Source organism: Trichosurus vulpecula, chromosome 1, assembly GCF_011100635.1.
Source record: "Trichosurus vulpecula isolate mTriVul1 chromosome 1, mTriVul1.pri, whole genome shotgun sequence".
NCBI classification, from domain to species: Eukaryota; Metazoa; Chordata; class Mammalia; order Diprotodontia; family Phalangeridae; genus Trichosurus; species Trichosurus vulpecula.
Window position 1 is genome coordinate 37224921 of NC_050573.1, and position 12957 is coordinate 37237877.

The 12957-nt window shown below is 52.8% G+C and overlaps 1 protein-coding gene across 1 annotated transcript in view; it reads left to right on the forward strand.

Moving 5' to 3' along the window:
• HIP1R (huntingtin interacting protein 1 related) overlaps positions 1-12957 on the forward strand; it is a 75095-nt gene that overhangs the window by 52292 nt on the left and 9846 nt on the right. The window contains exons 13-23 of the mRNA XM_036765148.1: positions 1446-1518; positions 2102-2285; positions 3311-3399; positions 3772-3888; positions 4133-4234; positions 6910-7104; positions 8260-8407; positions 9452-9538; positions 10463-10570; positions 12211-12347; positions 12621-12731. Coding sequence (XP_036621043.1) covers positions 1446-1518; positions 2102-2285; positions 3311-3399; positions 3772-3888; positions 4133-4234; positions 6910-7104; positions 8260-8407; positions 9452-9538; positions 10463-10570; positions 12211-12347; positions 12621-12731 — 1351 coding nt within the window. The remainder of the gene's footprint in view (positions 1-1445; positions 1519-2101; positions 2286-3310; positions 3400-3771; positions 3889-4132; positions 4235-6909; positions 7105-8259; positions 8408-9451; positions 9539-10462; positions 10571-12210; positions 12348-12620; positions 12732-12957) is intronic.

Here is a 12957-nt window from a genome sequence, read left to right on the forward strand (position 1 = left end):
TGAGTTCAGATCCTGCCTTGGACACTTAGTAGCCGTGTGACTGTGGGCAAGTCTCTTAACTTCTCTGGGCCCCAGTTTCCCCTTCTGTCAAATGAGGGGGTTGAACTCAGTAACCTATGAGAGGTCCCTTCCAGTACTCTGAAGGGCAGGGGCTGGGGAAGTAGGAATTGAAAGATGCCCTTTGGAATCTGAACAAACGCACAATAAAATGTGCTTTAACCAGAACAGTTTGGGGAGAGGGGACTATGGTTAATTCGCGTCCTATTTAATGTAATATTTATTAACCCTTTAAAGACCTCTTTTGTCCCTCTTTGTCAGACATTTTTCTATGCAGTATGAGCTTGTTTTCTTTCCCAGCAGATAGGGAACACAGACTATAACTGAATATCTTTTGGGGTCCCCATTCTGAATGTCATTTCTCTCACATTTTGATTCAGAGCCATTGACTAGTGGCTCTGGTACCTAGGGCAGTCACCACAGCATGATGAATCCTTCAAGTTACAATTTAATCAATAAGCAAGCATTTGTTAGATCCTACTATGTACCAGGGACTATGCTGAACACTGGAGATAGAAAAGACACATTTGAAACAGGTTCTGCCTTGAAAGACCTTACATTTGAATGGGAGACAGTATATAGCTAGATAGTCAGTACCGACTAGAGACAAAATAGATACATGGTAGTTTGGGGAGGGAGGGGGACATCCAGAAAGACCTCATGAAGGAGGTGGCTCTTAGGCCAGGCCTGGAATGAAATGGGGGATTCTGAGAGGCAGAGGTGAGGAGAGAGGGGGGCACTCTAAGCCTGGGGCACAGCAAGAGCAAAGGTCCAGAGGTGGGAGATGAAGGGTTGTATATGAGGAACAGCAAATAACACCAGTGTGGCCAGGCCATAGAGTATATGGAGGACAGTAAGGTATGAGAGGACTGCAAAGACAGGAAAGGGCAGGTTGGGAAGAGCTTTGAATTCCAAAGAGAGGAATTTATTGAGTAGGGCCTGGGAGTCGGGGGCAGGGTGATAAAGACCTGAATTTTGGCAGAATCTTTGGCAACTATGTGGAGGAAGGAGGAAGAGTGGGGAAGAGACTGGTGGTGGGGAGACCGATTAGGAGCCCGGATGAGAGGGGATGAGGCCCAGAACTAGGGTGGAGAGAAGAGGGCCAAGGTCCTTTGATGTGTGTTGGCTGTGTGACCTTGGGCAATTTCTATAAGAGTAGGAGTCATATGGCCGATGTCATTGAGAGGGGGAGTTTCCTCCTTGAGAATTCCTTAAGCAAATTAAGTCACAGGACTGGGGAGGAGAGAGGGAGGGGAAGAGGAAAGAGAGAAGGAGGGAAGGAGAGGAGGGAAAGAGGGAGGGAGGGATGGAGAGGAGAGCCCAGGACCCAGGTTGGAGCCTTTGGGGAGGCCCCGCCCCAGCGCAGCCTGACCGCCCTGTGCCCACAGGGACCTCCAGATTGAGAACCTGAAGAGAGAAGTCGAGATGCTCCGAGCTGAACTAGACAAGATCAAACTAGAGGTCGGTTCCCTCTGCACCGAGGGACTTGTGGTACCTCGATCGTCATCAGCAGTGTCTGTGGGGACACAGTGGGTTGTGGCGGGAAGGAATGCAAGGTCTTCTAGCAGCCTGGGCATCTGCAGAGACCTGGGTTCAGGTCCTGCCCTGGTGTGATCCCGGCCCTGGGTGTGTCACTGAACCCTGTTTGCCTCAGTTTCCCCATCTGCAAAATGAGCCCGAGAAGGAAATGGCAAATCAATCCAGGATCTCTGCCAAGAAAACCCCAAAAGGAATCACAAAGAGCCAGACACAACTGAATGATTGAATGGCAATATAATGATACTACATAACAGTGTGTAATCAGACTCATAATGGGATAGGGAGTAGAGCTGTGATTTCATTAGGGACCTCCCAGATGAGGAAAGCCCTCTGCCAGTGCAGGCTGGCACCTACTCTGAGTTGCCCGGGGACACGGAGAGGTGCAGAGGTTGGCCCCAGGTCACTCAGTCTTGGTGGCGCCGGCTCCTTGAGCCCTGGGGGTGGAGGGCAAGGGGGTGCTGGGGAGGGCTGAGGGATCCCTGACTCTCTCCTTCCCTGTACCCAGGCCCAGAGGTACATCACACAGCTGAAGGGCCAGGTGAACGGGCTGGAGGCGGAGCTGGAGGAGCAGCGCAAGCAGAAACAGAAAGCCTTGGTGGACAATGAGCAGCTGAGGGACGAGCTGGAGCAGCTGAGGAAGGCCCGGCTGGAGCAGGAGCGGGCCCAGGTCCTCTACCAGGAGGCTGAGAGTAGGTCCTGGCCCCGGGTAGGGCCTGGGGGATAGAGAGGAGGCTGAGCAGAGAGTGTGCATGTGTCCTTACTAGCAGTGTGACCTTGGGCAAGTCACTTACCCCAATTGCCCTGCCTTCCCTCAAAAAGGGCACGTGTGTATACACACGCATGCACATGTACACATGCACACACATTATACACATGCACACATACACATGTGCACGTGCATACAAACGCACATACCACACTGATGTTCCCTCACCATAGGAGGGGCCTCTCCTACTCCCAGGGCGATCTCTGTGCTCAGCCCCTCCAGCTGCCAGTGGGCATGGGGGCTGACTCCTGCCATTGTCTCCTGGGGAGGGCCTGGAGGCGGGCAGACCCATCCACAGACTCCTGCAGCAATCCAGGCATGATGGGGCCTCCACCAAAGGGGTAGCAGGGTTTTTTCAGGATGAGGGAGATGTGGGCCTGGTTCTAGGTAGGAGATAGGGTGAGACTGAAGATTAGTGAGTGTGGGGGTGATGGGGCGGGGAGGGGGGCAATCTGCTGGAGGAGATGGGATGGAGTGAGCTCGTTTGTGCAGGTAGAGGGGTTATCCTTGGTCAGGAGAAGGGCCTCCTCATCATGGGAGATGGGTGAAAGAGGAGAGAGGGAGAGAACCTTGAACTTGGAGTTAGGAAGACCTGAATTCACATCTTGCCTCAGATAGTCACCTAATGTCTTTCAGCCTCAGTTTCCTCAAATGTAAAATGGAGGTGGAAGCGATATCACCTCCCTCCCTGGGTGGTGATGAGATAACATACATACGTAAAGTGCTTTGCAAACCGTAAATGGGATAAATGATAAACAGGAGGTATCATCATTACCCAAGCAAGGGGGGCCCTTTCCTAGTCCCCTAGCCAGGCCCGAGATTGGTCATTACAATGACCCACCTTTGCTCCATTTAATGGTTTTTCGTTAACGTTAGTCATTTTTTCGGGAAGGGCGGGGTGTTAACACGCTGCCGTCCCCAATCCGTGCTCACCCCTCTTTTCTCCAGAGAAGGCCAGTGCGACCGAGGCTCGGTATACCAAGCTGAAGGAGAAGCACAGTGAGCTCGTCAACACCCATGCTGAACTGCTGAGGAAGGTACCCGCTGCCCCTCTGCCCCCTGGCCTTGCAGGCAGGGCCCTTGGGTCACTGTTGGTCACTCGAGGGGAGACCTCAGCCAAGTCATTACTAGACTATAAGCAAAAATAAAGCTGGACTTGGTGTCAGTCAATAAAGCACCTACTATGTGCCAGCACTGTGCTAAACACTGGGGATACGAAGAAAAAACAAAAACAGGATTCCTGCCCTCAAAGAGCTTCTGCTCTAACTGGAGAGGCAACAGGTCAATTACCATGTATATTAAGCTTTTACCGAACTCGGTCCCTCGGCCAAAGTCATCGGAGGCGATTGGCCAGCGAGCGGGAGGCTTTCCCGGGGGTGATCGTGTTCTCCCTCCCTGTCTGCACTCAGAACGCGGATACGGCCAAGCAGCTGACCGTGACCCAGCAGAGCCAGGAGGAGGTGGCCCGGGTGAAGGAACAGCTGGCCTTCCAGATGGAGCAAGTGAAGCGTGAGTCGGAGATGAAGGTATGTGTCCCCCTGTCACACTCTCCTTGGGGACCCTGGTTCTCTCGACGCAGAGACCAAGCGGGCCACAGCTGCTGGATCGAGCTCCTGCGGAGCCCCCAGGAGGGAGGTGTCTCCCTTGCCCCCAAGCCCCCAGAACATCCTTCCCTGGTCCCTGATTGAGATTAGGTCACGCATTGAACAGCAGAGCCACCCCCATGCAGTGTCCCCCCAGTGCCCCGGGTGATGCGCTTTTCTGTCCCAGTTAGAGGACCAGAGTTACCAGCTGGAGAAGCTGAAGAGAGAGCTAGACGCCAAAACAGGAGAGCTGGTCCGGGTCCAGGAGACGCTGAGCCACAAGGAGCGGGTACGAGAACCTGGGAGGTAGATGCTGTTGTTTGTCAGTGACCTGCCTGGAGTCGAGGTTGATTTGAATTCAGGTCTTCAAGTCTCCAAGCACAGGGTTCCACTTAGCTGCCTTGAAGAGCTTCTGTGGTCTACGAGGGAGGCCGAACTGCACATAAATAAGCATTGTACGAGGGAAGGAGCGAAGAAGGGGAAAGATTCACACACACACACACACACACACACACACAAGCTCTAGGAAAATTTGGGGAAACAACTCTTTCATGTGGAGATTAGGGAAAGCTATGTGGAGTGGGGAAGGGGGCACCTGAGCTGATCTTTGAAGGAAGCTGAAGATTCTGAAAGGAGGGATCCAGGCATGAGGCACAGCCTGTACAAAAGCATGGAGGTGGGAGATGGCAAGTTGAGTTCAGGACCCAACTAATGTAGTTTGGCTGGAATGTAGAACGCACGATAGGGAGTAGTGGAAGTGAGTTTGTGGAGGACTTTAATGCCAGCCTGAGTTTATTTTTATCTTAGAGACAACAGGGAGTCAGGACGCATTATAAAGCAGAATTAAGTCCTGGGCCTAGAGTCAGAACATGAGTGTTCTGCCCCTTACTACCTGTGGGACTTTGGACAAGCCGTTTAAGGCCCTCTCTGGGCCTCGGCTTCCTCAGCTGTTGAATGAGGAGGTTAGACTAGATGGCCTCCATAGTCCCTTTCAGCTATAAATGTATGGTCCTATGATACGGAGTCATTTTGCTGCTCTGTGCCTCAGTTTCCCTGTAGGTAAAAAGAGGGGGTTGGGCTTGATGGCCTCCAGCTCTCCAGTCCACATCAAATAAGGGTTGACACCCCCCTCAGGAATGGGGCGCCCCTCTTGGTTCTGACAAGGGCAGCCTGGATTTCCACCAGCACCCACTGGGCACAGAGAAGGCCGGGATGTAGCCGAGAAATAAGAATCGTGAAGCCCTGAGCTGGGGAGCTTCCCTTCCCGTGGGGATCTTGCTCTGGTTGGCTATGGATGGACCGCCCCCTGGTGGACGACCCTGTGCTAGGCAGCCAAAAGAAATGAGCCGGACCTACCTGGTCCGGAGAGCACAGGACCTGGAGTCCGGAAGACCCAAGTTCAGATCCTCCCTCGGAGGCTTTCTAGCCTCATCCAGACTCTGGGCCTCTGTTTCCTCACCTGTAAAGTGGGGATCAGAATCCCCTGGGGTTGTTGTGGGGACTGACCTGCAGGCAGGACTGGGCCACATCCTGCCTCTGACACCTAGCAGCGGTGAGACTGTGAGCCGAGCTTCAGTGTCCTCACCTGTGAGATGGGGCTGATGTCAGAGAGGCAGCCCCGGAGTTAGGGACGCCTGAGCTCAAGGCTGTGTCACCTTAAGCCAGTCACTTGACCCCTCAGGGCCCTGGGCAACTCTCAGCAAGACTGAGGAAGGCAGCAACCTGCAGCAGTAGAAAGAGTTTCCATACCTGGGAGTTCTCTATTTTCGTGGCATCCTGGTCAATCAAAAAGTGCCCACGTGGGGATGGTGGGGGGCTCAAGTGAAAGGCTGACTGCATGCTTGAAAGAAGAGGCATTCATTAAGCCCTTACTGCCTGTCAAGCACTGGGGACAGGAAAACAGAACAGTCAGTGGCAGGGAGGAGCTCCCGCTCTGAGAAGTCTTGAGTGTTTAGAAAGCAGTGAGTGGGGTCTGGCCCCTGCTCCGGGGGCTCTTCTGAGGATGAGCAAACGAGGATGAGATGTTTGTGCTTTACGTGGGTATTCTCGTCTGCTGTCTCTGTCACTAAAGGAATTCTGTGTGTGTGTGTGTACGTACATCCATGTAAATATACATACCTGCATTCACATGCACACATGGAGGAGGAGAGGAGATCTATATATACAGCTTATATTTATGTGTATATCCACACGTGTGTTTGTGTTTGTATATACATACATAGATATGTAAGTTGGGGCCTCTAAACTCCCAGTTTAGAGGGTCAGTCAACAGACAAGCATTTTTAGGTGCCTACTATGTGCCAAAGTCAGTCCCTGCCCTCAAGGAGCTCACAGTCTAATGGGGAGACCACAAGCAGCCAGGTACCAAAAAGATATAGGTGAGGTTAACTGGGAGTCACCTCATAGGGAAGACATATTAAGATTGAGGAGTTTTAGAAAAGGCACCTCTCCCTCCCTCCCATCTCCACTCCCGCCACCTTTTCCCTCTCCCCCTCCCTCTTCCTCTCCCTCTCCTCTCCCCTCCTCTCCTGTCTTCTGCTCTCTCCCTCTCCCTTCCCTTCCTGTCTCTTCTCTCTCCCCCTTTCTTCCCCTCCTGCTTTCTCTCTCATTTGAGAGGTTGTCTCATGCTGGAAGAGGGATCAGATGGGCTTGTTCTCCTGCATGGCCTCAGAAAGCAGAACTGGGGTCAGCGAGTGGGAGGTGCAGATTTGAGCTTGCTCAGAACCGTTCCAAAGGGGAATGAGCTGCAGTTGGAGGGTGGCCTCCTCGCTAGAGGTTTTCAGCCAGAGCCTGGGGGGGCCACCTCTCGGTCAGGTGCAGGTTGGCCTGGATGGCCGGGGAGGGCTCAGACGTTCTATGACATTAGAGCTGGGTGGTGACCGGTGTTGGGAAGGGGTCAAGGTGCTGACAGGAGCTGAGTGGGAGGGCCAGCGCCTCACTCCATCCCCCGGGGTGGGTTTGCAGAGCGGATCGGAGCTGAGCTCCAAGCTGGACGCCCTCCACTCGGAGAAGGAGTCTCTGAGCAGCACGGTCCGGCAGCGGGAGGCCGAGCTGCAGTCCATACAGAGCCTGGTGCAGGAGAAGGAGGCGGCCCTGAGCCGGGAGCAAGAGCAGAGCGGCCGGGAGATTGGCGAGCTGCAGGGGAAGCTGGCAGAGAAGGTAACCCTGCTCCTTGCCCCGTGGTAGGTGGGGAGGAGCCGTCACCAGCAGCTTCTCCCCGGGGAAGCCTGCGTTTGGGGCCGTTTGCTTCATCTCTTGGGCCTCAGTTCCCTCATATGTAAAATGAGCACTAGATGGTTTCTGAGGGCTCCTCTAACTCTAGAGCTAGGATCCCATGATTCTTAATCACTTCGTTTCCCCGTGCCTCAGTTTCCTCTTCAGTAAAACGAAGGGGTGGGACTAGATGACGGTCCCTTCCAGCCTTAGACTTATGACCTCCTGGTGTCTTTCCTGGTTGTCCTCATCCTAACCTAGAGGTTTAAGGTGCAGAGCAGCTCTGCAGGGAAAGGGAGGAAACGTGAATGTCCCCTTGCGGTGAGAGTCACAGGCTTTGAGGGAGGAATCCTCTGCATGTTGCTGCTTTAGAAAATGAGCCTGAGGTCTGAGTGGGATGAAGGCATCTGCCTTTGTGGTGTAACAGAGCCCCTCCTGGTTGGATGTCAGAAGACCTAGGTTTGAATCCCATCTCTGCTACCCTCTCTACCACCTGTGTGACCTTGGGCTAGTCACTTAATGTTTTTGCATGCCTCAGTTTCCCTACTGTGTAAAATGAGGCAGTTGGACCACACATCCCACTACGATCCTGATGTTCTCCTCCTGTGAAATATAACACTGAGTACTGGAGAGAGCACTGGACTCGGTCGCATTCAGATCTCGGGGGGCGCTCACTTAGCCAGCTGACTTGGCACAACTTTCTTAACCTCTCTGAACTTCCCTTTCTTTTGCTATAAAATGAGGTCATTTGGCTAGGTCAGCAGTGTCGAACCCAGGGGCTCAGAACCAGATTAAAATGGTGTTGGGAAATATTTAACAAAGTAAATAAAAATACAGTAAGGCACAGATAATGTTAATAGGTGGTTTTCTAAGTCCGTATGTGGCCTGCAGCGATCCTCATTGTGGTGGCATGGCCCCATTTTCAGTTTGACTTTGATGCCGCCAGACTAGATGACCTCTGTGGCGCCTTCCCACCAAGTCCATCCCCTTGACCTCAGTTTCCCCATCTGCTAGATGGCGATAATAATAGCCACGCTATCATCCCCTTTGTGGACCAGGAGGCGCTTCATCGTGTGGATGGTTTTTGCTCTTCTTTCCCAGGAGGCCCAGCACCAGGGGCTGCAGCAGAGACTCCTGGATGAGCAGCTCTCCGTGCTCCTGGGTGCGGTGGCAGAGGCGGAGAACACCGTGAGGGACGCTGTGAGCAAGCTGGATGACCCCCTGCACCTGCGCTGTACCAGCTCTCCAGGTTGGGGAGGGTGGGAGGAAGAGGCCTTGCCCCTGCTTTTGTGTTTTGGTGACGTTTTCTCGACGCTTTTTAAGTTTTTACACTCGTCATTTCTGGAGATGCCCTCCCTACCCCTTACTCTGTCCTTGTGACAAAGGAAAAAGTGACTAAGCCAACCAACCTCAGCCAGCATCAGACAGTGTATGCGCCCTTCCACACCCATAGTCCCCCGCCTCTCTGACCAGAAGAGGGCAGTACTTCTCCAGAGTCAAGACTGCTCACTTTAATTAACACATATGAATTATAATATTTAAATTAAATTAGTGTGTGCATTTGAAGCCTTTTGGCTTTGTTTCAGTATTCTTTCCATGTATCTTGTTGTGGACGTCGTATACAGCTAGGTCCCAATTAGTGCAAATAATGAATCGTGTGTATTCTGATAATTCCTTATTAGAATTTGTACTGCGTGTTTCCCTTGGGCTAGAACCGATCGCCATTTTTTACGTAATCATAACTTCAAATAGCACTAACTCAAACACGTGGCTACTTTGTGGGATTCCTTATTTGCACTAATCGAGACCTCGCTGTGTGTTGTTTTCCTGGTCTGACTTCCTTCCCTCTGCGTCAGTTCAGAGAAGTCTTCCATGCTTTTCTGTATCCATCACAGGGCATGGTGTGGTTCCTTTACATTCATGAACCGCTTTGTTCAAGCATTCCCCAGGGGACAGACGCCCGCTCTGTTTCCAGATTTTGGCTAGCACAACAAGTTCTGCCCCTCCATGGAGCAGGGTTTGAGAGGAAGGGCTGGTTCTGTGGGTTGGAGGAAGCCGGCTTTCTCCGATCTCAAGGCCCCTGCTGGGCTGGGCTCTTTGGGGCCCATTACTCACCTGAGCCCCAGCTCAGGTGATCCAGGGTACCCTTGAAGTGGGTCCACTCCATGGAAAGGCAGCTCCACAAGCCTGGCCAGGCCCACAATACAGATGATAGGAAGAAGCCTCCACTGTCCCTCCTTTGTCCCTCATGGTCCCTGTCTCCCGTCCCCTCCCCTCTGACCTATATTTCCAGATTACTTGGTGAGCCGGGCCCAGGCTGCCCTGGATGCCTTGTGTGCCCTGGAGAAGGGGCAGATGAAGTACATGACCTCAATGACCGGTGAGTGGGAAGCAGGAGCCACTGGGCTCTAGGCTGGGGAGAGGGCAGGATTCTCAAGGACCTCAGAAGTGCATCACCCTGTAAGCATTTGTTAAGCACCTACTGTGTGCCAGACTCTGTGCTATATCCTGGGAGAAGCACAAGACGGCCTTTGTCCTCAGGGTACTCCCAACCTAATGAAGACCATCCTCACTGGCCTTGGTAGGCTGGAACACCATACCCTGGGCCTGCCCTGGCTCACTCAGGCAACTAATCAGCAAGCATTTTTAAGGACCTACTATGCTTCAAGCATTGTGCTTTGCACTGGAGATAGACAAACAGAAGCAAAACACTCCTTGCTCTCAAGGAGCTTAAATTCTAACGGAAAAGATGAAGATTACATATATGTACTTGGTACATACAAAAGAGGGAGTAGATAGTAGCCCATTTTAAGCACTTGTGTTATCTCAAATCAAGATCTGGGGGCACCAGAAAAGGGCTTCCTATACAAGGCAAGCATCGAGTAGGTGCCTGCTGTATGCCAGGCACTAGGGGTACATAGAGAAAAATGAAACAGTTCTTGCCCTCAAGGAGCTTATGTTCTGCTGGACTCATTCTCACATTCAAGGGGACTTGCAGATGTCTGTTGTTCCCTCCTTAACCCCAGAGTTTAAAAAAAAAAGGCTCCCTCAGGATGAAGAAAATGCTCCAACTGTCCCCATTCTTTCACTCCCCCCAGAGAATCCAGTCCTACCGTCTGGGCTAGAGGGAAAAAGCAATCCAGGTTCCACTTTGGGGACTTCATCTGTACCACTTCATTTCTCTGCCTGTCGTTCTTTGTCTCTGTATCTGTTTCTCCTTCTCCGTCTCTCTCTGTTTCTCTGTCTCTGTTTCTGTCTCTCTGTTTCTCCGTCTCTGTCTCCCTCCCTCTCTCCATTTTCACAGACTCTTCCGCCCTGGTGGCCGCGCTGGCCCAGTTTTCTCACCTGACCGCAGACACCATCATCAATGGAAGCGCCACCTCGCATCTGGCTCCCACAGACCATGCTGACCGTAAGTGGCAGGCTTCTTCCCCATCCTGCTCCCTGCAGACCCCCTGGGTTGGGCCCTGGAGCAGCTTATAGAGACAGAATATTACGGAGAGAGCGCCGGGCTCAGACTCGGGACGATCCAGCTTCCTATCCGGCCTCAGTTTCTGCCGCTGTGAAATGGAGTCATTCACAGCATGTTTGTCGGCGAGGAGCCATTGCTGTAATAGTGTGTGAAAAGAGGTCTGGGGGCAGCTAGGTGGCCCTGGAGTCAGGAGGACCTGAGTTCAAATCCGGCCTCAGACACTTGACACATGTAGTAGCCGTGTGACCTTGGGCAAGTCACTTAACCCCAATTGCCCTGCGAAAAACAAACAAAACAAAAAAGAGGTCTACAAGCCTTAAATCAAAATGCGTCACTCTCTATTACTCTGAGCCCAGGCTCAGAATGGGGTTCCAGGGGCCAGGCATCCATGAGGCACCTGCCTCCTGAGGTCGTGCCAGCGGCCATCGCCCGTTCCCCAGGACCGCCAGCCTGGGAGCTTGGCCGAAGCCCAGGTGTCTAGGCCCTGCTCTGACCACGGTGCCCCGCCCCTGCTTCCCATCCCTGCATGCTTGAGCATGTGATCTAATCCCACCCAGACAACAGAGAACCCCAAGGGAGTCCCAGAGTTTAAGAGTTTAAATGGATCTGAGCCCATACACCGAAGGATTCCCCACTCTAACCTCCCCGGCGAGTGACCGTGCGGACACAGGTGCCCAGAGCTCAGGGTCTGCAGCCGGGAGGCCCGGGGCCCACCTGTAACATAGGGATAAAAGAGCCCCTGCCCCCCAGGGCGGCGAGGATCAGACGAGACCAGACCGCTCGGAGAACCTCGAAGCATCGTGGCGCTGCTGGTTCTAGTAGTTCTTATTAATCATTTACCATTATCACTATTACATATATATATATATATATATACACACACATATATATATACATATATACATACATATACATATATATACACACATATATATATAGTGTGTGTGTAATAAGTATAGAACGTGCTAATTAATATACTAGCAATATACACCATACTATCATAACTATTAATATAATAACCATTATCATAATTATTCAGACCGTTAGCGCTTCTTACGATCGCTAGAGTGAGGAGGGCTGGGTTCAAGTCCCACGTCTGGCATTTGCTGCTTAGGTTGTCTCAAGCGTGGACCTCGTTGAGTCTCAGTTGTCCCATCTGTAAAATGAGCATGGTAATATGTAGTCTAGGAGAGGATGGTGCCGTGTAATGGTCAGGTTCGTCCAGTGTCAGCCTCCCATTGGGCCCCTCAGGGGGAGGGTGGAGGCCATGGGACTTGAGTTCAGATCCTGCCTCTGACACGCCCTGGCGGCGTGGCCCCCGCCAGATTATTTCACTTGTCAATGCCGGTGCCATCCAGATGAGGGTGACCGCCCGGTTCGCTGACAGCCAGTTTGTAGGTCTGTGAGTGATGGCGGGTTTCCCGTCTGCATCACTTTCCACACGCACAGATCCCCAGCGTCTGGGCCAAAAGACCCTCGGACCATTTGCTGGAGGAGTTGTGTTGTAGAAGCCTGTTCTCTAAGGGTAAGGGGTCATCGCTACTGTTGTTATCATTATAACAGCCCGCTCTCTCCTGTAGGGCTGACGGACACATGCAGGGACTGTGGGGCCCGGAGCCTTGAGTACCTGGGCCTGCTCAAGGACAGGCAGTCTCTGAAACAGGCCGATCCCAGCCGGCTGAGGGGCCCCCTCCAGGACATCCTCCAGCTAGGACAGGTGAGGGAGCGGAGGACGCATGCCTGGGTCATTCTTGGCGGCAGAGACCCTGTAGTATAGTCGGGGAAAGCTTGGCGCTGATGGTCAGAAGGATCCGGGTTCTGACCCTGGCTGGGCCGCTATTTATGAGCCATGTGACCTTGCTCAGATGGCTTTTACAGACCAAAGTGTGTAAGAGGGAAATCTTAATTCTCCCCAACATGAGCCCTTCACAGGACTGGGCCCCTTCTTTGTCCCCCTGCATGGCTTACATCCCAGCCCTCCTCCTAACAGGAGCTTAAGCCCAAAAGTCTGGATGTGCGGCAAGAAGAGCTTGGTGACCTGGTGGACAAAGAGATGGCGGCCACATCAGCTGCCATTGAAAACGCTGTTCGACGGATTGAGGTGAGAGTCGGGGTCCGTCTATTCAACTCCAAACCCCTTCCAGGTGTGTGGCTGGGCAGGGCTAAGCAGCCGTCAGAGCCGCCTAAGCCAGAAGACCGTGGGGACGGCTTCAGCCAGCCTGACCTCCCCTTTCACTTTTATGTTCTGGCCTAAGTGGCCAGATTCCATGCCCCCCCCCACCCCAGCTGCCGCTTTCCAGTGAAGTTTTGGGGGCCAGGACTCCCCG